Raw genomic sequence first — 25963 nt, 5'->3', positions numbered from 1 at the left:
TGCACTGTTATGCCTTTCAAAGTCATGCCTGTTGTCTTGCAAGAGAGAGAAGGATTTATGGGAACGCCGCTTTCACTGATGCCAGCTGACATACAGACACAAAAATAAATGGAATCACTGTCAAAGAGCTCCATTTCCCCTGTTAAGCCAGGGGGTGCTGTGTCTGGAAAAGCACCCGAGCAAGAGGGAGTTGGCACGGTGACTGAAGAAAGAGCATGCCATGCATCCACCACTGCATGTGTACCAGAAGTAGGAACTGATGCGGAGAGGAAACTCTTTGGAAATTTGATAATGAACAGGTACTCAAAACGCTGCAGCTCCAGTGAGGACAGCTTTGAGTTACAGGATAACACAAGGTCAGAAGCTAAAAGCTTTGTTAAAAGCAAAAATAAGGATGAAGGCTATCAGCATCATCGGTCAAAGCACTGTCAGAAAGGGGGTGAAAAAACCCACAGACTGGAACACTCTTCTCTATATCCAGCAGAAATGGGAAATGCAAGCCAAAAGCTCCAAAGGCAGAAGACGACTCACAAGAAAATCAGTTCCTCTGCATCTGATTTGAGCTTGATGAGTCAAGGATCGTCAAGTTCATTGTCTGTTGTGGAAGAAAAAATAGAAGCTAAACTCAAATTCTCTCAATTTATTAATGAAGTTAGTTTCAGAGTGCTTGATCCCACCAGCCTGAGGGCACACCGAGCTGCTAAACTGAAAAGTACCTTTCCATCCAGTGCGAGAAGCCTAGATGATTTGCATATTAAAAGAAAGTCTCCTGAAAGCTGGAAAGAAAACATTCTAGATGGGAAAAACCATGAAGAAGTAGACTTAGAGAGTCTGAGAAGTGATGACATTGTAGCTGGAGCACTAACATGCAAATTAGAGAAATCCTTGTCCCTGGATACAAGTCCCTCTCTCAGGTCACTGGATAACGATGCCTCATGCAGAACAAGATCTGGCTTGCCCGCAGACATGATTTCTCAAAGCAAAGAAATGCCAGCCGCAAAATCTGCATCTCTGCCTAGAATTACAAGCATGGTGAGCTCTCTCTCAAATCACTTCTTTGTGTGGTATGTGACAAGCACTTGTGTCTTAACGTGACTATTTGGGAAGCATTTGTGTCTTTCTGGGTGGGCTCTTACTGTGTACACAAACTTTTCTCCAGGGTGGAACACACATGGAGGGTTTAATTTTAGTAGCTGAAGAAACCAGCTCTAGGAGGTATGGGAGGAAGGAAAGACAGGATACAACTCCCTAGTCCTTTTAGTTTAGTGTCTTAAAAGAAGACTTTACGAGACCAAACAGGAAAGGTATGCCTGCACTGCAGTGAAGCATATATATAACCAGGTCAGCTCTATATGAGCAATGAAGGCACCCTCAGAAAAGGGTGAAGAGGATACTGTGACAAACTAGTCAGGTAGTCAAGCTCACTAGCTTAGAATTTGCTCAGGTATCTCTACACTAAACAGGCATGCTCAGGTAGTGTGTTTAAGTACTAGTGAGAGCTCTGATATCCTGAAAACGTTGCTAAGGTTTGTGTGTCTGGAGTTAATACATCTAGAATGATAATTTCTTTCCTGATTTTTCTGAAAAGAACCTTGAGAACTGAAAAAGAAAGAAAAAAAGGGCTGAAGTTTTCTTCTATTGTCTGGTCAAAAATATTTATGTTTTTAATTTTTTCTTATGAGATTCTTTGTTTGGTTGAGGAAGAGGTGTTTACTCCTATGGAGGAGGCCAAAGGGAAATTGATGTTCTTTGCTTTCATGGCATTGTCAGAAATTGTGAGCTGCCAAACTTTGAACTGATACATTATGCTATTATGTCTCCAGAGCAGTAGTTGTAATCCTGCTAAAACAATAAAGGTCCAGGAACTGTTGCTTAAGACTATACGCATGTACACAGATGTTGGTAAAACCGGAGCTGCTACAGCTGCATTATTCTTTAAAAAGTCTATTCAAATTTAAAAACAAAGAAACAAAAGATTGTCTGTTTTCACAGAGGACTGTAGCGAGTGGGAGAATATCCCAGTCTTAAGAATTTCATGCAATCTTCAGCAGCCCAGGTTTAGGATTTTATAGGATGTCCTTGGATGTTTTAATTATTACCTATCAAAGATGGCCAGAGGAACAAGAGACGAGGTGAAAGATAATGAAACGTAGAGAGAATTTGCACACTCTGTCGTGCGTGTCACAGCTCCACAATGGGAGCTGTCCTGCCAAGGGGCAGGAGGCTCCAGCCTGAGCCCATGGCAGGATATGCTTTTTTTCACATTTCAATTAGCCATCTGTCAAAGCATCTTTTCCAGTGGACTTGTTCTTACTGTACAGATTGGAATGTGCAACCGATCGAGTACTAACCTGACTAAACACTCCCGAGTGCTCTGTAATTCCACTCAGTTAATGCAGGCATCAGTCTACTCCAATTTAAGCATCAGCCTGCTCTAAGTCTAGTCATTTAAATTAAACACAGTAGTTACCAAGCATTTCACCTCAACAAACAATGCCTCAGACTGCAAAGCTCAACATGAGAAAAGAAAGGAGTGGCAGGCAGAAAAACAAAAGCAAAACACATTCAGCCACATCTACAGATTCATGTCTCCTACATACAAAAACTTTGACTTCAATGCAATTAATTTAGTGCAAGTCCTCACCTGAAGCATGCCTAGTAAGAAGCAAAAAGATAACTATACAGACAGTCTTGGGTGCCATTATTGTAAAGATATCTAAAAAGCACTTTGTTATGTAATGTTCATTTGAATACACATATAGAACATTGCCTAAAACTGTTTCACGTTTTAGTTGCCAAGTTATTATTCATATGCAGAAGAAAATCTTTGAGAGAAAGAAACAGATCTGCTTACATTGACTTAGATATAAAAACAGGATAGAAGAGGTATAACAACACACATCCTGAAGAGCATGAAAGAACATGCTTGAAAGTTTGAGATTAAGAAAGCTGCACCTAATAAAAAGATGTGACTTAGAAGAGGAATGCTGTGACATTGCCTCCTGGCTGTTATGCTTTCTGAAGACCCTTGAGGTGTCCAAAACTGTGTCTGCACTGCATTTGATGTGTCTATGTTGGATCCAGACCCACTAAAGTGATTTTCAACTTTCAGACTTCTGAGAACTGGTCGAAATGTTCAGGGACATTTCTGCAGCAAGTATTTATCGGTTTGCAAACAGCTGCCACTGAAATGAAATCTCACAAAGAAACCACCTTCACTGCAGATCTGTGCAGAGGAATATCCAGACAGGTAACAACATCAAAAAGTATGCTCCATTTAGTGACTGAAATTAAAGGGAATTCTGATAGGTAGAAAGCAATTGCCAAATATGATGGACATGACATTGCTATGGTCTAAAAATTTTAGTAAACTGGCCAGCAGGATGAAATTATTTCTCATCTCTATGTACAGATCTAAATTTGGAGCTACTGGATAAATAAGCAGGAAAGCAAAATGATTTAACTAGATGAAAGCAAGCATCCGAATTCACACCAATGTAGAGGAGGCTGCACAACTCAAGACTACGTCATACTTCCAGATTGAAATGAAATGACCAGTTCAGTAGGCTGAAAAAAGCAGGAAAAGTCTGAAAAGGGTTGTACACAATGGAAAGTTTCTCAGAACCGGGAAGACATGCTTGTCAGAGTCAGATCAACACAGAGAGAAATGTGGATGGGTCCAAACAATATGTGTTTTCCTCAGATCCAGGGTATGTTTCAAAGAAAGCCAGGCATAAGAGGAGACTGATCTGAGTCTTTTAACACACATTCTTCTTAAATACATTTGTTCCAAGTAACCAATGCCTTCAGGAAAGCTTTGGATACCACTGCCATTGTTCCAGGAGGAAACTATGGGTAAAAACTTAGTTCTTAAGTAATCATACAGGAGACTGACTCAGACCAGAGTAAATCTGCAATGTCTTAAGATTTGAATCGACCTGAATATTACATTTCAGTTAACTTTAGTCATACACGAATGAGGATCAACTTTCCAACTATATCTTGTCTTTACTTATCTACTTTTGCCTGCACAAGGGACCATATAACACAATATTAGACATTGGTGTTTCTTGATCACAGGAAAGCAGTCCTGTTTCTTTCTTAGAAGAGCTGTATCTTTCCACCTTATGAGAAAATATTAGTAGTAAACATTCTGTGTGCAAGAGGTCTTAGAAGCACTTAATTATTGACCTCATCGTTGCAACTATATGCACACATGTCCTAAGGAATAGTGCACTTGTCGCCTAAGGCCATGACATTATCTCTTCACACAGGATAAGCAAGGTCAAGCCTGATCAATACAAATGACTTAGTAAGCTGCAATATCCCCCCTGAGTTGCTAGCAATACAATGTTCCAATTTGGTGCAGAGGAGTCTTAAAAAACAAGCTTGGGTTGGGTTAATGGCACTTCTACGAAACGGTTTGAAAGTTAAGACTGCAGATGCTATAAAATATGCTTGAATCAGGCAGGTAGTGAGAGGGCAGAAACATGGTCTTGCTCCATAGGAACTATCTATTCTTATGGAGCCATGTCTGAGAATAATTTAGCTGTATCCACGCAAAGCTGCACCAATGAAGGTAGAACCAACAACAATTGCTTATTACCTAGACAGCATCATTGCATGAACACAGACTCTTTCTGAACCCAGAGTTATAAAGTGGCAACACATTAGGTGGGCTTCTCAGATTGGTTTGGCACCAGCTTCAGGGTTTCTTCTATATTTGACATACTACAGCTACCAATCTATCTCCATCCCTGATTGTCTCACATTTCCATCTGTGCTTCATCTCTCAGATGAATTTCATTAGTCTCATCACCCAGCTCAGGTTGATGCTACAGCTGCCTATCAGGACAAGGCACTTGGAGAGTCAGTGCTGCAGTGATGCTCCCTCCCGTGTGATTTAGTCTAAAGGGCCAAACTTTGGCTCCATATAAGCAATTCAATTCCCTCCTGCAGCCTTAGCAAAACTATCTGAAAATAAAGATTTCTTTCTCACTCTGATTTCAGTCAATGTATGCCCTAAAGTATTTAATGTCTATAGCCCTCAAGACTGAAGGGGCCAAATGCCTGTTACAAAGACTTGCATTGTAACAGGCATTTGTCCTCTTCCATCTTGAGGGCTATAGACATTAAATATTTAGGGCATATACTTCCTTATAAAATGCAGATGAGTGGAGCACAAGCTAGAATAACACCCCTTTTCATACCTCTCACAAGAAATTAATATTACAATAATTATTGTAAAGAAGAAATATGACCAGTGAAAATGTTTATATAGGATATCAAGAAGATTCAAATCCTGATGATGTATATATCTAATCGATGTAAGCTGTTTAATTCTTAAGGAACCCTATAGGTAGCCAGCTGAAGTAAAGTATCATAGACATTAACAAAACCAAGGAAAGTGATACTAATTTCTGCTCCTTCTGCTATCTGTTATGCATGAGGATTCCTGCTGTTCATTACAGGTTCTCTTGCAAGAAGAATGCCTTAGGCTGGGGATGACGCTCTGAAGGTGCAGAGGTATCTTTAGAAATTATAGCCTCACACAGCTGAACTTACCAGGCATGAAGGAACCTGAGGCAGAGCAAGACAGTCCTGCAAAGGCTTTGGTAGAGTGTCATAGCAGTAGAAAATGCAACTAATCTTCCATTTCTAAAGAATCTCAGTTTCCAGGGCACCTGAGTTCTAACAGAATTTCACTGAAAGAGCAGACAAGATGGTGATTTTTGTTGCTCTAGGCCAAAGCTCTTTTACACCAGAAGGCTTTCAGTCCTCTTTCAGCCCTTCCTGCCTGCCGCCATGCTCTACAAAAGGTAATTGCTTTGTTCTTACATGAATGCCAAATCTTTCATTTCCATTTACAGTACAGTGATGTTTACAAGTAAGATTTGGGTTCAAATACATTATAATGGAAAGTATCTATTTTTTTTCACTGACTCATGAATGCAATACACTAAGAGAAATAGTAAAAGGTGGCACCAGAAGCGCAGAGATGAAGTGCTTTGCCCAGCTCAGTGATAAAGCCAGAAGCAGAACACAGGCCTGAAAAGCCTTCCAGTGTCCTATTTTCTGGTCTATTCCTGCTCTTTCAGGCAGGCAGGACAATGTAGAACTACCCTCAATAGCAGAAATAATGAAGCTCTGGTAACTCAAGGTTACCAGAGGAAGGTAAGAAAGAGAACTGTATCAGATCTTTAGCACATGACATGCACATGACAGATCATATCATTAAGGCCTCGTATGAGTCTCATACGGCAATGGAAAATGCCACATGACCACCTTTCCTGGCATCCTGGCCTCTCTCTTGCCTTGCTATCCCGCATGGTTTAGATTGGATATCAGGAAAAATTTCTTCACCTAAAGGGCTGTCAAACATTGGAACAGGCTGCCCAGGGAAGTGGTTGAGTCACCATCCCTGGAGGTATTTAAAAGATGTGTAGATGCAGTGCTTAGGGACATGGTTTAGTGGTGGACTTGGCAGTGCTAGGATAATGGTTGGACTCGATGATCTTAAAGGTCCTTTCCAAAAAACCAATTTATGATTCTATGACACTGCTTAGAAGTTTGCTCCCCGCTGCCTTGCAAATGGGAGGTGACCATCGGGTTGTCAGTAGTCTAAGAATTTTTTGTCAAAATAGATATATATTAAAACACATGGCTTAGTTCCTTTACCAAAAACTTGACTGAAAGAAGATATCGGTCAACTTTTCATCATTCAGAGACATCAGACAAATACAGCAATTTTCAGACTTACTAGCTTTAAACTTGTTATCATACAAAGTGAGCACAGCCACTGAGCTGCTAGCAACAGAAACTGTAACAACTTCACTCTGATATTTTTTCATCTGCAGATCCCTGAAAACAGTCTCTGTGTCTGGTAATACTGTATAAGAATCATAGGTCAAAACAATTGAATTTGGGTGTGGAAAGCTGAGTACCACATCTGTAGTCAATTGGGGCAGCAGTTCCTCGGTACTTACAAGGATTCCTATTGCATCATCATAAGCTCTCTCCTTCTGATACCAACACTGACTGTTTTTCTAATTCTATACATCACTATTATGAAATTGTCACTCTGGGTGCAGTAGTAATGAGTAGCATTGGAAACGTATGCAGATATGTACACTTGGAACTTCCAGGGTAGGTAAATTATGTTTATAACACCTCATAGATGTTAGGCAGCCAAATACTCTAAGCTATAAAATCTGATGGCCAAAAGAAATGGTAGTGCTTTCTGACCCTCAGTCCATCTGAAATCAAAGACAAACCTCATTTTCCACTGGTCAAGCTATCTTAAATATCTCCTCAATAGCCATGTTAGGTTTGAAGTATGTAGTAGTGTTAGTTGTACCAACAGCAGCCAAGCTGGGGCAAGATGGATCTCAGCAAAGACTAACAGTCCAAGTATTTACCCAGCTTCATCAGTTAAATATAGAGTGCTGAATCCTCTCATTTGTTTGTGACATTAATGGTGCAGTCACAAGGTATGGGAAGCCAAGGCGGCCATGTGCAATTTTATCTATAGTTAATTTAACACCTCTTGTCCCAATAATGTGTCATTGACTCTTTTTCCACTGCTAAGAGGAGTTCAGTAGACATGTACTGTAGGAGAGATCAGCATAATGTTTTTAGAGAAGCAGATGTGACATCGTTTTACAAGCAAGAGTATGAGCAGATGGTGTTTAGAGAGTTCTTCTTGCCTGCTCTAAAACACCTCCGTTGGGTCACTAATGGATACTTCGTCTAGTCGAACACAGTGCATAAAACTACAATGTTCCCAAGATGATGCATATGGTCATTTACAGCTTCTCAGCTCATCAAATACAAATTAGATCAAAATTTTCTTTACAGAGCATAGACAGTACAAGCCAGTACTCAAAAGAGTAAGCTATTTATTCAAGACAGGATAAAATAAAGACAGTCTGAGCTGCTTGACAATAAAACCAATGTGTTTTAAATGAAATTAAGTATCTCACCATAAAGCCTGCAATTTTTGAAGACAGGGTTTGTACTCAGGTTGTCCTCCCCCCTGTCCCCACCCTTCCACTTCTAGAGAAGAAGGGGAGCAGTAAGGGAGTCAGCAGGGAGATGTTTGGATAAAAGAAAAGACATTATTATGACGGTGAACTTCTGCACAGGATTCAGGGCTCCAAACAAAACACAAAACTGTTTTCCAGCCAAATCTACTATTTGCCTTCAGAGGGGCAGCTACTCAGCCAGAGAAAAATGCTGAGAGCATGCAGTTCACATCGATTTCGATATCTCTTGGCACCAGCCACACGAAAGCAACATTGGCAATCAAAAATGTTTAGTGTTCCTTTTCCAGTGATTTTTGTTAATACGACTTTTCCCCTTCCTTTGAGTTTGAAAATCACTTCTCAATTGCACTCTCTATCTATGGATGCCTTAGAAAGAAATGGTACTTTCAGAGTAATGGAAGCTACAACAGGCTTATAACAATTACCATCAGCAGAGATGCCTGAAAACTGTAGAGCCAGACAAGGGAAGGCAAAAGAACAAGAGGTAGAAAAGACCAATAGGTCTTTCTTCTCTGGCCCAGGTTTGGTTTAAAAGCCTGTCTGTGTAATTTATGACAAAAGATTTTAAAGGTGTTTCAACCCATTTTTCATTTCTTCCTTCAGCCAGCAGCCTGTGTTTGTCATGTTTATGAAATGTTTGGGGTTTTTTTTGCCCTATCATGCCATGGCTTTGGTATATCACAGAAGCAGACTTCAGCATGCAGGTAACTCTCTCCCACAGACTTATGCAATAATTAACACAACCATTTTGTCTGTTCAACACAGTGAAAATCTCTGAATTCAACCAAGAGAAGATTCAAGTGCAAGGCACTGCCCAGAGACAGAGTTTGCTCTGGCTTATTTTTCACTTGTGAGCGACTGATATTTTTACCCTCATTCTAAGGTTTTCGGCTCTATTAAATTCTGCCCACTGATGTACTGCATGTAATTAATAGAAACATAGATGTAACCTAGCTCCCCTCCCCACTGTGCTCTAACGTCTAACCTGAGTAAAATAAAAGTTCACTTCTTAATATGAATCTAGCACAGCATGCATTTTGGGGGCAGAAAAGAGGGAATCAGTATTATATTACTCTGCCAAAGCTGCACTTGAAATACTTTGTTTTCTTTGTGGCTCTTGGTGCTCCATGGGTTCTAGTTTCACATCAGAAACTGTAGCATTAAAACTTTGAGACTGACAAATTTCAAGAGCAGAAACTTTTATGAGTTACAGTTATGTTATACTAAATGTGGGCCTCAGAAACGAAGCCTGCCTGCCCCAACACCATGACTCATGTCTCAAAATATCAGGAACTGCCAGCCTTGACCTCAGGTCTTATAAGGAGAAGCTGGACCCCATTTTGGAAGCTGTTTTATATTTATAAAATACATATTTATTCATAAAGCTCTAAAAAATAACATTTTCACAGACCAGCTCAGACATTTGTTTCAATGACTTCCTCTTTGCAGAGGGGCTTACATCTGACCTTCTCAGATGAAACTCTTCAGTGCCAGGAGTTTTAGATGACAGAAAAACACATCTTGTGGATAAGAAAGAAGCAGCAGATGCCAGAAATCTTGGCTTTAAAACAGTCTCCCATGATATTCTAACAAACAAGCCAGGAAAATATGGGGAAAAAATATTAAAATGTAGATGCAAAACTGATTGGAAAATCTTTTTGAGAGGGTAGTTCATAATATTGAGTTGTGAGTGGAGTCTCAGGGGGACAAATACTATTTGATATTAGCAAGCAGATGCATTTGCTTTGAGATACCATTGCTGTCTATCTACAGCAAGTAAATAAAACAAGCAATTCTGCTCATTTGTCTGATTTGGAAACTACAGTAGTGCATTTATACCCCTGTGTAACACTCTTGAGAGGATGCTCGTGAAATTTCCAAAATGACGACTTCCCAAAAATAAGCAGGCACTTACTGAATTTAAAGGAAGCTTTCCCATTTCTGAAAATCAGCCTTGGTGGAAAAGTCTTCAAGTCTTTTTTTTCTATATTGTAGAAAACTTATTCAGTACCTAGACTGGACAGAAGTTGTTTAAACATCTCACTGTGTCCCCCATCCCTGAAATCAGAATTGCATCCACAACTAAATTTGTTTCCTTTTTCACTACCAAAAGGATATTCCAGAAGTTGTTGGGAGCTGAATGTTGAAAAAACTCAAGTGACTTGGATATAACAGCACACGAGTATCTATTGGTGAATAGCTAGCTCATAGACTGTAGTCTCCAAAGCCTACTGTTACGACACTCTTGGCCATCAGCTCTCAATTTCTGACAATTCAATACAATTCTGACAATTTCTAAATTCAATACCTGCAAAGATAAACTAGAATTATTCAAATGCACATCTGTATCTGTTGAGCTTATGAGCTGTTTACATTAATATTTGATGTTAGTTAGGCAAGAATGTTCAGTAATATGGCAGTCTCTGCCTCCTGCTCTCTGCTTGGATAGTGAGAGCATTTTAGACAAAAGAGAATGAAGAATAAATACTAGGCCCATTTGTACAGCAACACTTGTTCTCTTGAAAATAGACATTTCCCCCAAAGAACAACTATTCCCTAGATAACTGTAGTAACAAAAACCCCCTGTGTGAACACAGTTAAAATGAGCAGCTATTGAGGATACAAAAACTGGTTCACAACCATTTATTTCTACAGCAGCCAGCCAGACCTTTGCACTGCTTGCAATGCTGCGCTGTGCTGCGAGCTCACAGAAAGGACCAGACATGTCCTATTTCTGGAGACTCCTAGCTGGATCATAGTCTTGCAACAAGAAAACCGGGACTGCCTGTAAGCCAGACGGATGAAACAAAACAGCAACAGCCACTGGTGAACAGTCAGGGGCCGGAGGGCACCAGTAGACCTTAATGGTCCGGACTACCTGAGGTGTCCTCCACCCTGCCCACGGCTCAGTACCCCATGTCAGCCCCTCAGGGCTGTCAGTCCCTGCCCCAGTGAAGCAGCAGCAGGGCCGGTCTCAGCTTCCCATGGCCCTGCCCTGCCTGGCCACAGGCCCCATCAAACCACGCCCACCCGCAGGCCCACAGCCCAGCCCAGCCCTGTCCCCAGGGAGATGTCCAAGGCCCGGGAGGCCCCAGTGCCCCCTGGCTGCCCTGCTGCTCGCTGGGGTGGTGGGACAGGCCCTGGTTGTCAGGCCCTGCCCTGACAGACCCCAGGGGAGCCTTGCGGCCACTGGGTCCCAGAGAGTCCCCAGCCTTGCAACGGGGCACGCAAACACAGAGTGGATGGAGGCAGCGCTGGGCCAGGCACTCGCCTCCTGCTGCTCCAGCAGAGCCGATCCCCAAACAGCAGTAGAAGATAAAATATTGCCCAGTACACAAGAGGTTATCAGAGGAGGAAACAGAATCACCATACTGTAAACCATACAAAGCCAGAGTAACTCACTCATCATAAGGAATTCAAGTGGAGTAACAAATTGGTGACAAAAAACTGCTAAAATTGTCTTCATGGATGCCCATACTAAGCAGTAAAATGCAGAAAAGACCCTTCATTTGCCTTGGATATGCCCGTCTTCTCCACTTTTCAGTATTTTGAGGTTTGCTCTTGCTTCTGTTTTTGCTGTTGTAGTAAAACAAAATGGACGCTAAACTGGTCAGCAAACTTACATGAGGGAAGCGTACAGTCCATTACAATCAATGCAGTTAATTAAAAATACAATTAAAACAGAAACAGTAATGAGAATTGGAACACAATAAATAATTAAAACAAAATTAGTTTGGCTCTTTCACTGAGCCGCTCGGTCCCCAGTCAAAAGTAAATGGCTTTTTACTTCATTGATAGCTACAACAGCAGACCTTATGCAGCTCCAAGTTCTCTTTCCAGTGTTAGGGTATAAGCACTTAAGCCCCCCTTTTTCCACCTTCCCCTTGCTCTACCCAGCTTCCCCAAGCAATCTACTGTTCAACTCCCAGTGCTGCAAAACTGGGAGCTGGACTGAATTGCAAATACAGAACAGGAAAGAAGCATATGGTGGTAGAAAATAACAAAAAGCCTGTTAATTATTCCAACAAAATAGGAAACGTTCCCCTACAGCAGGAGAGAAGCTGTTGGCAAACTATTATTTATCTGTTTATTCATGTTGGAAATAGGCAAGGGCAGAAAGAAGTAAGACTGTTCCCCTCACAAGCTACTGGCAGCTTTTTTGTACCTTGCTCATACCCACTTTGGAGTGTAGGAGCTAACATTGCAGAAAGGAATCTGTGAAGGAAAGAGGCTATGTTCTGCAAACACCAGGCCTTCAGAACAAATGCTGGGTACTAACTGCTCCATTTCCAAGCTCAGGTCTGCAGGAATCATTTTACAGGTTATTGTGTCTCTGTCTGATATTACCACAGCTGTGTTACAGCTCTATAAATTGTGTATTGACAGCTGCGGTTGGTTTCCTGCTTTTCCTGTATTCATTCACATCTTAAGTGTTCCTTTCTTCCTTGAAGGAAATAAATCTCTCCCCTGTGTTGGGAAATGTTAGTGACAAAGAGCTGGGTGCTGAGAAGAAAGTTTCAGCTTTCATTTTCTCATTGCATAACCTGTCCAGTTCTTTGAGAAGGACGAAACAAATGAACCCTTCTGGCTGAGTCACTATTTAATAACATAATAATTAGCTAAACTTCATGACAACTAGGGATTAAGTATTTTCCACCCTTATTGGACTTCTACCATCAGAAGTGAAACAACAGGCAGCTCTTCTAGTAACTCAATTGTTTTAGTACCACAGATCAATAGCTTCATTCTTGCATTTCTCAAAACTATGAAGCCTAATAGCTATAATAAATATTAGCATGTGTCCTCTAAGCTATAAAGGAATTTTATGAAGTTGTATGTGAACCGTTGTAATATGTCAGGAAGAAATAGCTAACAGAAGTCTTTTAAATCCTTCCTTTCTGTCGAACAACAACTGTTAACACCACAGCTGCTCCAGTGTGGATTGTTGTTTTGTGTAGCGACAACTTTTTCCCAGATAAGCATTGCTGCAAAATGTAGGTAAAATGGACTTAGATTTATAGGGTTTACCACTACATATGAGACACTTCTATTAAATCTGGACAATAAGGGAAGCTCCTGAGACAGATGAAAGCTTTTCCTAAGATGGTCAAATCAAGGGAGGGCATAATACTGGCTTTTCTTACAATTGCCTCTACTGGTTTATTGTGTAACTTTAGGTAAAGGCCCATCTTGGCGTTGCCTTAGTTTCCCCAGCTGTAAAATAAGAATAACTCTCAATCAGTTTTGTGTAGTGTTTCAAGATCTTCTCATAAAATGTATATGTTCCAAAAATATAGCTTAGAAAGTTGAAGGAATTTACTCATAGAATGATCAATTAATTCCCTTATTTGCATACGTTGAGGAGTCTTTATGCTAATATATACCAGAAATTTTTCCTATATTGCTGTAATTCTTACCAAATATAAAACCAAAGTACTTGATCTGTGTTGCTTAGGAATGTTGCTGTTCTTGCTGTTCTTGCTGTTCTTAAGTGTTTATGCCTTGCTTTGGTTTTTGGCAAAAAGTTTTAAGATGTAGCCTGTTACCGAAAACATGATATCTTTTCCTGAACTACTGAATAGAAAATTAAAGTATGATGAGTGCTAGAGTATCATAAAATCTTTACATCCGAGAGGAAATAACCTTAACAACACTGTGTGCAATCTAGTCAGCAAGGTAACAGTATAATGCTGCAAGATGCTTATAGGTGAAGGTATTATTTTAGTTTGGTGGGAGAATGGGATTAACTTTCTTGAGGCACTGAGGGACAACTGGGGCTTGTGTTTACTGTCATAATACCTCACGACATGGGTGACTATTTCACTCCTCAGTTTCCTAAAATTATTTAAAGTGAGCAGCCCTTTTTCAGTGGGCAGTTTTGCATGAGTGTCACTCCCAGGTCCTTCTGTCAGCAACTGAATTAGACTCGCATTTGCCAAAAGAATTACCTGTTTCCACAAATCTCTGTACACCTTTCTTTATTTACCAGAGCAGACAGGTTGACAGTGAATTGCGACACTAATACCTTTTTGTTATTTCACACTTAATATAGCTTATGAACCTCATAGTCATAAAGGAATTTTCCAAAGTATGTGGACGTCCCTCTCAGATGACAGAAAGAAGAAACTAGGGAATGACAAGCTTCTAGATTGCTTTGGTTTGTTGTAGAGTCCTGCATCTGGGCAAGAACAACCCCATGTACCAGTACAAGTTGGGGACAGAGCTGTTGGAGACCAGCGTAGGAGAAAGGGACCTGGGGGTCCTAGTGGACAACAGGATGACCATGAGCCAGCAGTGTGCCCTTGTGGCCAAGAAGGCCAATGGCATCCTGGGGTGTATTAGAAGGGGTGTGGTCAGCAGATCGAGAGAGGTTCTCCTCCCCCTCTACTCTGCCCTGGTGAGGCCGCATCTGGAGTATTGTGTCCAGTTCTGGGCCCCTCAGTTCAAGAAGGACAGGGAACTGCTAGAGAGAGTCCAGCGCAGAGCCACGAAGATGATTAAGGGAGTGGAACATCTCCCTTATAAGGAGAGGCTGAGGGAGCTGGGTCTCTTTAGCTTAGAGAAGAGGAGACTGAGGGGTGACCTCATTAATGTTTATAAATATGTAAAGGGCAAGTGTCAAGAGGATGGAGCCAGGCTCTTCTCAGTGACATCCCTTGACAGGACAAGGGGCAATGGGTGCAAGCTGGAGCACAGGAGGTTCCACTTAAATTTGAGGAAAAACTTCTTTACTGTAAGGGTGACTGAACACTGGAACAGGCTGCCCAGAGAGGTTGTGGAGTCTCCTTCTCTGGAGACATTCAAAACCCGCCTGGACGCGTTCCTGTGTGATATGGTCTAGGCAATCCTGCCCCGGCAGGGGGATTGGACTAGATGATCTTTCGAGGTCCCTTCCAATCCCTAACATTCTGTGATTCTGTGATTCTGTGTGTTTAAAGGAAAATTTCTGTATGGCAGTAAACAGTTCTTAACTCCAGACCAGTAAGTCTGGTTCTTCCCAAAGTCACCTATACTCTATTATCACATTAACTCATTATTTTTCTTCCAGATAAGGGCATCATCTCTAGTAATGGCACAAGTGTCATATTTTCTGGGGAGATTTCTTGAGTAACAAATATAACTTTGCATTTTCCAAGAAAGGTGTTGGATGTGCACAAAAATATGTGTAATGCTTTATTCCTTGTTATTTTAAAGGCATCTAAATCTATGAACATATTAACCCTATGTGTGCCATCTAAATTTGTCTCCCTGAAGAAATTATTCCTTTGTACTTACGTAATTTCAGTCGGGCTCTATGTAGCCAAAAAATTAAATCCAGTCCTTTTTTCTTCAATAATAGCACTATTCAGCTATTTCCTCCAACTGCCCTTTGACTCTTAGACCATCCAGGTCTCCTTTGGACCTCTGCATTGGCACATTAGGATTTTTCTCAGACACACAAATGCCAGGATAGTTGGGTAATACTGGCATTTCTCTGTGTCTGTTATGAGCTTTTCTACTGCCTAACTGTCATCTCCAAACAATTGTTTTGGATCTTTGCCCCTGTCCTACCATATAAAAGTTCCATAAACCAAAGAAGCAACCATATTTTAAGCACAATACAGGATAGTTCTTGACGCCTGGCACAACTACACATCTTATTTTCTTTTACCTTATGCACCCATATATGTAAACCTCTATCTTTAACTCTGCCTTCCACTGTTTGGGCTTTACTTTATGTGCTGATAACTATGTTTCTGGACTCCCAAGGCTTGTGATCTGATATCAGACTTAAAATAACAATGTCCTTTTTGCTTCCTAGTTATCTTCTGCTGCAGCATCCCCCACTCAGCTGAACTTGTGGTGCTGTTGCTATCCTCTTTGTCAAGGACGTACATAATTTGGTGCTTTCACACTCTCCCAAATAATTCACAAAATATGCTATGTCTAGGCATGTGATTATCATCTTTACATTAGGTCTAATTCAACACAGCTCTTCATTGATAATGTGTATCCTCATCAAGCCTTGTTTTTTTTAAACATTTTGAATTCTCATGTATATCTATAATGTCAGTGCACTATCAACCCCTCAAAACTTTGTTCTACATGGAATGACTTCACAACGTGGCAAATTTAACTGCCTTGTCTAAGGTTTGTCCTGAGTGCAGTCAATGCCATTTTTGCCAGCCACAGCTCAGGAATTGCAGCCTTTCTGAACTGCAAGGCTCATGCAGTTCAGACTTAATTCAGTCACAGACTTTCTATATTTGCACTTTCCTTTTATAGCTCAAAGTTAAAAATATCTTACATTTCTATGTCAAGTACAGCACTCAAATCCCTGTAATGCAGTTTTACAGTTAAATTACTGTGCCTGGATTAACTGGAAGGTATTAACTTCAGTAAAAGTGCAGCAGAACTTGCTACTGTCAGAAATAAGTCTATCTTTTGATTATCTTGCTTTCCATTGTCATCCGTTACTTTCACAGACTATAGGTGCACCATTAAAATCTTTTCCAGTTGTTGTCTGTATTTCTAAAAATACCTGATCTAGCAGACCTTTGCACAGCTCTGCTTCTCTTTATACTTTCTGTATTTTTTATTTACAACTGGTGCAATGGGGTATTGCATGTTCACTTTGGGCCTACAGTACTTCAAATAAATAAATTCTCTTTATTCAGTGATGCATTTCCACCTGTCTCCACTTAACAGAACATGTTAAAACTTAAGTGACAGACATGTTAGTGTTTTATATCAACACTTTACCTCTCAAAATATCAAACGCAGAAAACAAAAAAGAGAACTCAGGGAAAAAAAGAAATAAGTGGTAAAAGAGTTACAGTTTTTCAGGCACTTCTGGCATAAAAGCCTGAAATTATCTATCACTGGGTTTTATTTATTTGTGGAAAAATATGATTTGAGGTTATGACAAACACTGTAAGTAGGAAAGTCTAATGATACTTGTGCTGTTATTAGCAATGTATAATGCATTATGGCCACTATGGAACTGCTCATTACTGAGACATGATGTCAAAGGCAAAGCAGTAGGGTTTGAGAGCCTAATCTTACAAACACCCACCGTGGTGCATTGTGCTTTCTGATGTGTTAGGCAATCAGACAATACAGGCAGACAAGTACTTGCATGTGCTTGGAGTCACCACTCTTCCTTATTCTTTGGGTTGTATACCAAAACTGGGTGAGATGCATGTGACAGATACTGCTTGGAGGTAAGAGGGGAGTAGCTTTGGGACTGATTCCCAGGCAGTAAATGGTGGTGGTTTCTGTGGGATCTCATCACATATAAGCTTGTCAGTCTGGCAGTCTGGTAAACTTGCAGCATCCCCCACAAGCTTGTCTCTCCCATGGAGACAGATTCAGGTCACCCCAAAACCCTGCTGCCAGACACCCTCCTGCCCATCTCATCAGCACGGGCACTGCACTTAAGCTGCTCAGTCCTGAAACCTGTCTAGTTACAGCTCTTGTCATGGACACGGAGAAAGTTTATATAGGAATCAAGGAGCAGGGCACATGCTGTGGAAGCCCCATTTATCTGAGCCTTTAATTTCTTAATGAAAAAGGATGATGCAGCCTTTCCATTCTGGAGCCACGGGAGAAAACCTGGCACTGTTAACAACCTTTATAGACAACATGATTTGCATAATTTCACCAAGAATTAGATGCTTTAATTTCTAATGATAAAGAATGTTAAGAATTCCCTTTGGTTAAAAATAGCTTTCTCCTATGACTTTGGTTATTAATGGTTTACCCAGCATTTGTTTGAAACATGTTGATAGATGTTTCATGTTGATAAATGTCCGGAACTTCACAGCCTTATATTTGATCATTTATTTAACTAAACTACTTAGTATAGAGGTAAGAATGTCTTCAAAGCAACAGCTTGTATAAAACTCTATCTACATAAGTGATTAATTAGAAGTTACTTGTAATCTTTTGGTATAGCTGGTTTAAATATGTTCCCAAAAATATCTTGCTGCATCTTTTCTTTTTTTCTTTTTTTCTTTTTCTTTTTAAAGAAGGCATGCTTCCATTCCCTTTCATTCCTTTGGAAAAAGGTCTCTCTCTTTTACAAATAGACCTTTTTTTACCTTGTTTATATTTCTAAAATACCTTTTTATTTTAAGTTGGCATAACTTTCTCAAGAATTCTGAATAGGAATTTCAGTAGTTTTTCCTTAATGGTGTTTTGCCTTCAGGCAGTTCATCTGATAACACATTTCCACTATTTATTTTTGCGTTTCCTCCCCCAATCTGCTTTTCCTTCTGAATTAGCCACATATTTAAGTAGAAGCATTTATGTCTTCTTTTGCCTGATGTTAATTTCAGGAAAATTTTCCATGCTTCTGTGAACACATACAAGTCCCCAGGAATCCTGATTCTATGTCATGTGAGATTTTGAATTGTACTTTCTCTCCTACCACTGTCCTGTCATGCTTTTTATGGGAGGAAAACCCAACCGCCTATTCCAGAAGGAAGCAACAGTGTACTCCAGTCAGGTCCCCAATGTGAACAAATTGGGGCCAGGACAAAAGGACAGCCCCAAAAGGAGTGGTTTCATAGTCTTTACAGAGCCTAAGTCTCAATTTATGCTGTTAAATAATTGTAACAACCCATTTCTCAATCTGAGTCTTGCATAATCACAGCAGGTTGGAAAGAAGGAATTAAACTGTTTTTTTTTCCAAAGTTCTATAAAACATCATCACTCTGATAAGAAGTACTGTGCTGTTTCTACCCCTATTGATAACGTCAGCATCACACTCTGGCCAACATTCCCCAAAGGACTGATGAGTTTAAAAGAGCAGCTTTTAAAGATATTTCATTTAATATAACATGATGCTTTCCTTTAAAAAATGTGTGGAGCTCTACAATAGCAATAAAAGACTGTTCCAGTGAATACAGAACTGATTAACAGCTCTCTAAAGGGTTGTTTCAAAGGAAATCACCTTACAAGGATCTCAGAAACCAGGCCTAACAATATTAAGCCTTTTCATTGGTGATTGCAAGGAAAACTTTTAATATTATGATTAAGTCATGGATAACGCAAACATTCGAGGTAAATAATGATGGAATCAGAGCAAAGTTATCTCACTTTTAATTTTTTGAAAGAACATTAATATAGTAAGTGATAATATTATACATCTAGGTGTAAGAAGGAAAGGTCATACTTCTATAGTAGGAGACTATAAAACAGACTGCCGAGGGTCAAGGAGTTCTGACTATGTAGCTGAAAAAAGTTAAAACATAACCTTGAATTTAAAACTAGAGGGATAGGAATGTTAAAGAGGTATCTTCACCTCTGTGCACAGAATAGACAAGATCAGTGTTAGAAAGACTGAAAAAAATTGGGTCAAGAGACCCAAGAATTATCCTGTGCCAGAAGAAATTCCTGTGGGTGGAAATGGATTCAAAGAGGGTATGTTCCATGGTCATTCCAGGTACAAGGTAAGGTTGACTGGCATGTAATTCCCCAACATTTCCTTCTCAAAGATTTCTTAAAGTTAGTGTTCTCCAAGTCTTTCCAGAAGATTGCATATGCTACATTAACTAGGTCCTGTGGAGCTCTGTAGAGAAGATGAGTTCCTATTAGCTGAATCAAGAAGTCAGAAAAGAGAAAGAGGTAAAGTTTTGTTGTCATTCAACAAGCTAAAAAAAAAAAGAAATTGTAAGGCTAAATGGTCCAAACGGTTAATAAAAGTTAAAGGTTAATAATAGGTTAACACACTGACTAGTGAGTCATACTTTAGCAATAAGGTAGGAAAAGCAGATGAAGAGTGAAGGAAAAAGACCTTAATCATAGCACAAACATATTCAGGAAAATCAAGAGATGATAGATTTCAAGGAGAACTAACAGAGCTGAATGAAGGTATAGCACAAGGGAAGGCAAAATTCAATACTGACAAATCCAAGTGTGCTTGGTGGCAAGGAGTCTAAATTTATTGTGGGGGAAAAGGCAGGAACAGAACAAAAAACCCTCATGGAAAACCCAGCAGGAAGATTTGCTGAACACTACTCTAGTCAAAAAAGTTGGTAGAAAAAAATTAATTTTTGTGACCATATAACTCTGGTCTGGAGTACTGAAAAAATTTCTGATCTTCTTCTTGCCAACACCAGGCAGAAACAGAAAGATTTTAGGAAAGAGGAACTAAAAGTAGTTAAAAGACTTCTTTAGGAAAAGACAGCAAAAAAAATGGATTAAGTTTAGGTAAAACACATACAAAACCATGGGTAGTAAAATGATTGTCAGGTGCTCCATTTTCAACCTTTGTAATGAAAGAATGAAAGACTGAAATGACACAGAAATGCAATAAATTCAAAACTGATCAAAAGAAGTGATTTTTAAACAGAGTATGTTACATATGGATCTCATTGTCACAAGACAATCTGAAGGTCTAAAAGATCAACAGGAATCAGAGTAAAGTTAGACATTTATCTGAAAGTATATAAATCCTCAGGCATAGAGGTATAATCCAAATTCTACCTGACAGGGCTTAAAAAGTTAGTTCTTACTTATGGGTTATTCCATAATCACTCACTATATCACTTCATACATTTTCTTGCGAAACTTTAGGGATAAGACCTTTAGTTTAGATGCTATGATACCAGGAGCCATAAATTCCAGAATGCACCTCTGGAGACCACTAGGAAAGAGGGGAGTGTTTGGGTCATCACCAAGCTAAAGACAACCATACACAGTGGTAACCAAATATGGAAGAATACACAACATCCATACCATACATTTTTGCAGGGCTATTCTAGCCTTGAAAAAGTAAGGATATAAATAGGCAATGTTTGCAGGGTGAGAAAACTTCTATTGGGCCAAGTGATACAGCTGGGGAAAGGAAACAACAACAACAAAGCCTCTTTAGGTGCTTAAACCTCTGTTTCTTCCAAGTAAAGTGTCAGGAACATCATGGCTTTTCTGTTTGCCTCTCAGAATGTACCAACTGATGTAATAAAATGTATTAATTCTCCCTATAAAACTTGGCTATCTCACTTCATATGTGCCGGTTATGGCTCCAAAGAGAAATAAAAAGCTTTGCTTTTTGAAAGAATGACCTGCCAGCATGAATTATTTCTTTCTGAGGGTTCATTTGGCTCCATAATCATAGCTGGGCTGCTAGACTGAACTTACTGCAGCCTAAAGAGGAGATGATCCTGAAAGCCCTTTCTAGTCATGTCTGAAGTACAGGCTTACAGGCAAATCCCTGTGATCCCCTTTGGTTTAAGAGAGCGAAAAGTGATGTCATCCTCTCCCTGATAAATACTAATATCTGGAAGTCAAAGTGAATTCTCTACCCCAGAGGAATATGCCTGTTGGATGAAACTCTGGAAACAGTTGAATCGAATAGCAAAAATCACACAGAGATCAATAGAGCCAGAATTTCAGACTATAAATTTAGAACCTTTCCCAGTTGAAAAAGGACATCAGAACATGGGTTTTCTCTGACTGGCTGTGGCATTTCCCTACAGTGTATGTGAAAAAAGGCTCCTGGCATGTTGATTGTAATTATGTAGTTATATTATTAACTAAAATACCTGTTTTGACTGCTGAACCTTTTATTTTCCATTTACTCCTAGATTTTCTAGATATGTCCTTTTGAAATATTTCCCTATTTTAGTTAGTTATCTCACTCCCTTTTATTTTATGCTTCCTATGAATTTTTTGCTTCAATGGATTCTATGTTCTGCAACACTGGTGGCAATGCTTCTTTCCCTGGTTCTCTTCCCTCTGTTCCTCATGTTTACACTGTTCAAAGAAGAAATATATGACTGTATGAGATGATAACGCTCTACCTTGTGGTTCAGATTCTCACTGTGACTCTTTCTTTTTTGGATATCCAGAAAGCTATTTTAAGAAAATACCCTTACATATGCTTTACTGTTTATCGGTCTGCTTGTCACCAGTTTATCAGGCTGATAAATTTCTCAAGCAGATTTTCAACACTAAAATCTCTTCTACTTTGCTGCAAAGCATTTGGCAAACACATAGCCTCCCTTTGTTTATTTCTGCACAAGAGTAATCATTTTACTGCTTGATATTTGTAACTGTATTGTCACACCAAAGACCACTACCAATATAAATGTGCCTTCAGTTCTATTTCTACCTAATTTAATGCCCTGTTTCCTTGCCATAGTCAGGCATAAGTGTTTTACAGATATGGCACTGCCTGTAATTTTTTTTACTGAGTCCAGCTCCTCTTGTCTCTGAAGATTTCACAGTTCTTGGTTCTTTTCTTCTCTCTACATATTTGTGATATTGGGAAGCGCTGTTTACAACCTTTATTTTACAGATATCAATACAGAGACACTAAGATGCAAATCCATCTCCTGACTACTCCTGTTGTCACACAAAGAATGAGTTGAAATACAAGATTTGGGAAGCTAGATGAAATGGAGTCTTGAACCACAGCAACATCATCCTTCTTTGATACAAAAATTCAATTTAAATAGACAAATCCTTTAACGGATACTAAATATATTTCAGTTTATTGAGCTTAACAAGTTGAATCTTTACTACTTGTATTTTCCTTGCCTTTTTCATCAAATCAGTGAAGTAATAACACACCTCTCCTAACTGAAATAGAATATGGATTGCAATTGTCATTGTATGAATTGCTACATAAATATACAGGAAGAAACAGTGACATTTCTACTGCAGGTACACTATAAGTTATAGGATAGATGAAGGTTTAGACCTTAAACCTCCACATGTGAATACAGTTAATTACTTTCACAATAGTGGAGTTCAAGAGGCTTACTGAAAAGGAAATGCAAAGTAGGTGAAGGAATTGAACTAAGGTTGCTAACATTGCCTTTGCTGTTTGAAACACTAGCTCCCTTTTTGGCTGACTTCTTAAAAGAAAGTCACTATGTCTTCATTTAACCTTGACTGGAAAGCCAGCATGTGATGACACTATTTGTAAAGCACTGCTCATTAGTTTATTAGGATCCCACTCAGATGTTCCTTGTTTCTCCAAATCTGTACAATATCCTTCAATCTCTGCAAGTGACTGTCCTTGTTCGTCTCTATGCATTCGTCTTCCTGATGCCCAAACCTGCCGTTCTCCTAGTAGTGATGGACATTACACAGTTCAAAAGATGCCCAGCCCCTTTGAAATTGTAACAACTAAAAAAAATGATCCTCAAAACAGCAGTTCTGGTGGCAGTGAAGGAAATTCCCCTTGACTCTCACTCTCTTTCCATTTGTATCTCCCCAGAAGCTCTTTTGGAGTAATTAATAGGGACACTCTGGGTGAAGTGACTTTGATGTGGCCTGCTCAGTTCTCACTTGGGAAGGGAGAACCTTCCCTGGTCTGTATTAGAAGCATTTCTTCTATGATCACTCAGAGTCCAGTGACTTTCTGTTGACCCTTGGTGAAAGAGAGCAGTTCTGTAACGTCTCTGCAGCTCGGGAAAGGCCAGAACCTCCCCCTTCCCCACCTATCTTTGCCAGGTATTCATCAGAGAACTATTAGCTTAACAAAGGTGGAAGATGCATTATTGCAGCATAATACTTCTCTTACAAATTTCATCAGTGCAACATGATATGTTTGCAGGTGTAGGCTGTCATTATTTGATACCTCCCCATTCTTCTCCTCTCTGTAGTCTTTTGATAGGCTTTCCTTATGTTTCAGTCCCTTTTTCTTCTCTTAGTGGCAGCCACCTGGGATGCGAACAGAAGACTGACTGACCTTGGTCAATAGCACTGCTTCACATATGGCCTGTGGCTCAGAAATCATTTGGGGGTCACAAAGGAGGACAGTCTGTACAATGTGTATGCTATATAACAAGAAATCAAACAACTTCCCTGATGTGGGGACAAGTTTTACTGTTGTGCTAAATAATGATGCAGGTATTAAGAAAGAAATAACCTTGATGAATAGAGAAAAAATATATTTCTTTGCAGTCATGAAATTCTATCATCATTTTTTGTTAGTTAAGTGGTAGGATAAAAATAGAGAAATATTTTAGGACAGTTGATGATCTTAGTTTTTCACTTATAATCTCATTTATAAATAAATAAAGTTTGTAAAAAGCTTTCCTTTTGGACCATTGCAGTAACTATTTGACCGGCTGTGTCTACTGACAGCACACACCAGAGAACTCACAGAAAGAAATTTCCTTGCCGTTTCAGCAACTTCTAAAAAGATACTGAATGTCAGGGCTCTATACAAGCACACAAACAGACGGCTGCAATATTTCTTAGCAGTTCAGAAATATAGAAGATCTAGAATTATCTGTTTATAATTACTCCAAAAAGGCCATAGTCCTCAATTACAGAGGACTTCATCACCTGGAGAATCCCCCTCCACTTTACTGTAGCTTTGCTTACTGATTACATGTCTAGAAATCAGTCTTTTCAATACACTACAAATAGAAGTGCTTTAAACAGAAGGAAAGTTCCCTTCCTTCTTGCACTCAAGAGCTCAGGCAGGGCTGCTCTGGAGGAGACAGACATGACACTGCCTCTCATACGCTTCACTTCTGTTCTATTATCTCTTTTTTTTCACTCTGAAATAAGCCAGTCAGATATTCTGACCACAAACAGTCAGTTGTTCTTTGCCTATAAAAGCAATAAGGGGAAGCCTTTTACTTCTTGGTGAAGCCTCTGCAATGAATGTAATAAAGATGAAACTAATGAGATTCTATGGCACTTAAACAATAATCAGTAGAAACGGATGAGAAATGCTATCCTTTGTGTAATTATCACAACTGCCCTACAGAGACTTAGCATACATATGTTCTTTATAGCACAGCTCCATATGGGAAGATCCATTTTTGCTAATTCTAAGATTCCTGAGAACTTATTTCATACAGTTTGTTCTTCTTTGAATTCTTTTGTCTCTTCAGAAAGGCATGGTTGTGGGGGAAAAATCCTTTTTAAAAAAAATTTGTGAACTCTCCTCTTTTTTTTTCAGAAATCTGGATTTTCAGTCCCTTCCAACAAGTTCTGCCTGGCACTACGGTCCTTCCTGCTTCATTCATTAAAAATAGCAATGCAGCAGCATGAATATATCCTTTGGGATTCTACGTTAAATGCAGAGTCTTGCATCCTGGGGTGGCTTACATCTGTGTAGCCCTTTTGATGTCTCTTGGCACAGCACTGCAGCTGTCCCTCATAGCAGGCATTTGAGTTGATTAACATGCTCGCTCCTTTTTTATTTCCCTCCTGCTCTCAGGGCTGCACCCTGAAAGATTTACTGCACTTTGGAGGGATGAGGCACTCTGTGGACATTCTGAGGACAACATAATTGCTGAATCAAAGTCTCCCATGAGAATGCGAGCTTTGGACTTTTCTTTCAAGATTTTAATTCTCTGTTTCTCAACATATGTATAACAGATTGTCAGAGAATAATCTCCTAATAAGATGCACGTAGATAACCAGGGGAAGAGAGAAGAGCAGTCATTTAAAATATTGTCTGCTAAAATTCAGACAGTAAATCTTTAGTCCAGAAAGTAATTAAACACATAAATAGTCACATGAAGTTTACTGGGACTACTCATGTACACAGTTATTTGTTTAAGCATTTGCACTGTTGGGATTTAGTAATGAGAATCTAATTAAACAAAACAAAAACGGTTAGCAACCCAAAGCGGATTGAGCCACTGTCAGAACTGTGCTACACTTGCAGACTAGTGCATTGTTATTCTGGATTGAAGTTATAAATCAAAATTCCTTATTTCATTAGGTGTGGGTCCCAGTGTTTTATTTTGCAATATCTAGTGGCATTAACATATTTTAGGGACTATCAAAGAGAAGATTCTTAGAGGATCTGTGGTTGCTAGGAGACTAGTACTTCAGTCCTGCAAATCTTCCACACTGCAAAGAGCAAACTGGCAATAATCGGGTTTTCCTGCCAGACGGCACTCAAACAACTGAAGTTTATGGCTGATTGTTTAAAAATTGTGATTTAACCTTAAATT

The 25963-nt window shown here is 39.6% G+C and overlaps 1 protein-coding gene across 1 annotated transcript in view; it reads left to right on the top strand.

The window, feature by feature from the left end:
- Positions 1-291: 291 nt before the first annotated feature.
- Positions 292-25963, top strand: part of BEGAIN (brain enriched guanylate kinase associated) — a 167228-nt gene continuing 141556 nt past the window's right edge. Inside the window, exon 1 of the mRNA XM_068399420.1 lies at positions 292-1032. Coding sequence (XP_068255521.1) covers positions 292-1032 — 741 coding nt within the window. The remainder of the gene's footprint in view (positions 1033-25963) is intronic.

Source organism: Nyctibius grandis, chromosome 4 (genome assembly GCF_013368605.1).
Source record: "Nyctibius grandis isolate bNycGra1 chromosome 4, bNycGra1.pri, whole genome shotgun sequence".
NCBI classification, from domain to species: domain Eukaryota; kingdom Metazoa; phylum Chordata; class Aves; order Nyctibiiformes; family Nyctibiidae; genus Nyctibius; species Nyctibius grandis.
This window is presented reverse-complemented; position numbering and strand designations above follow the sequence as displayed.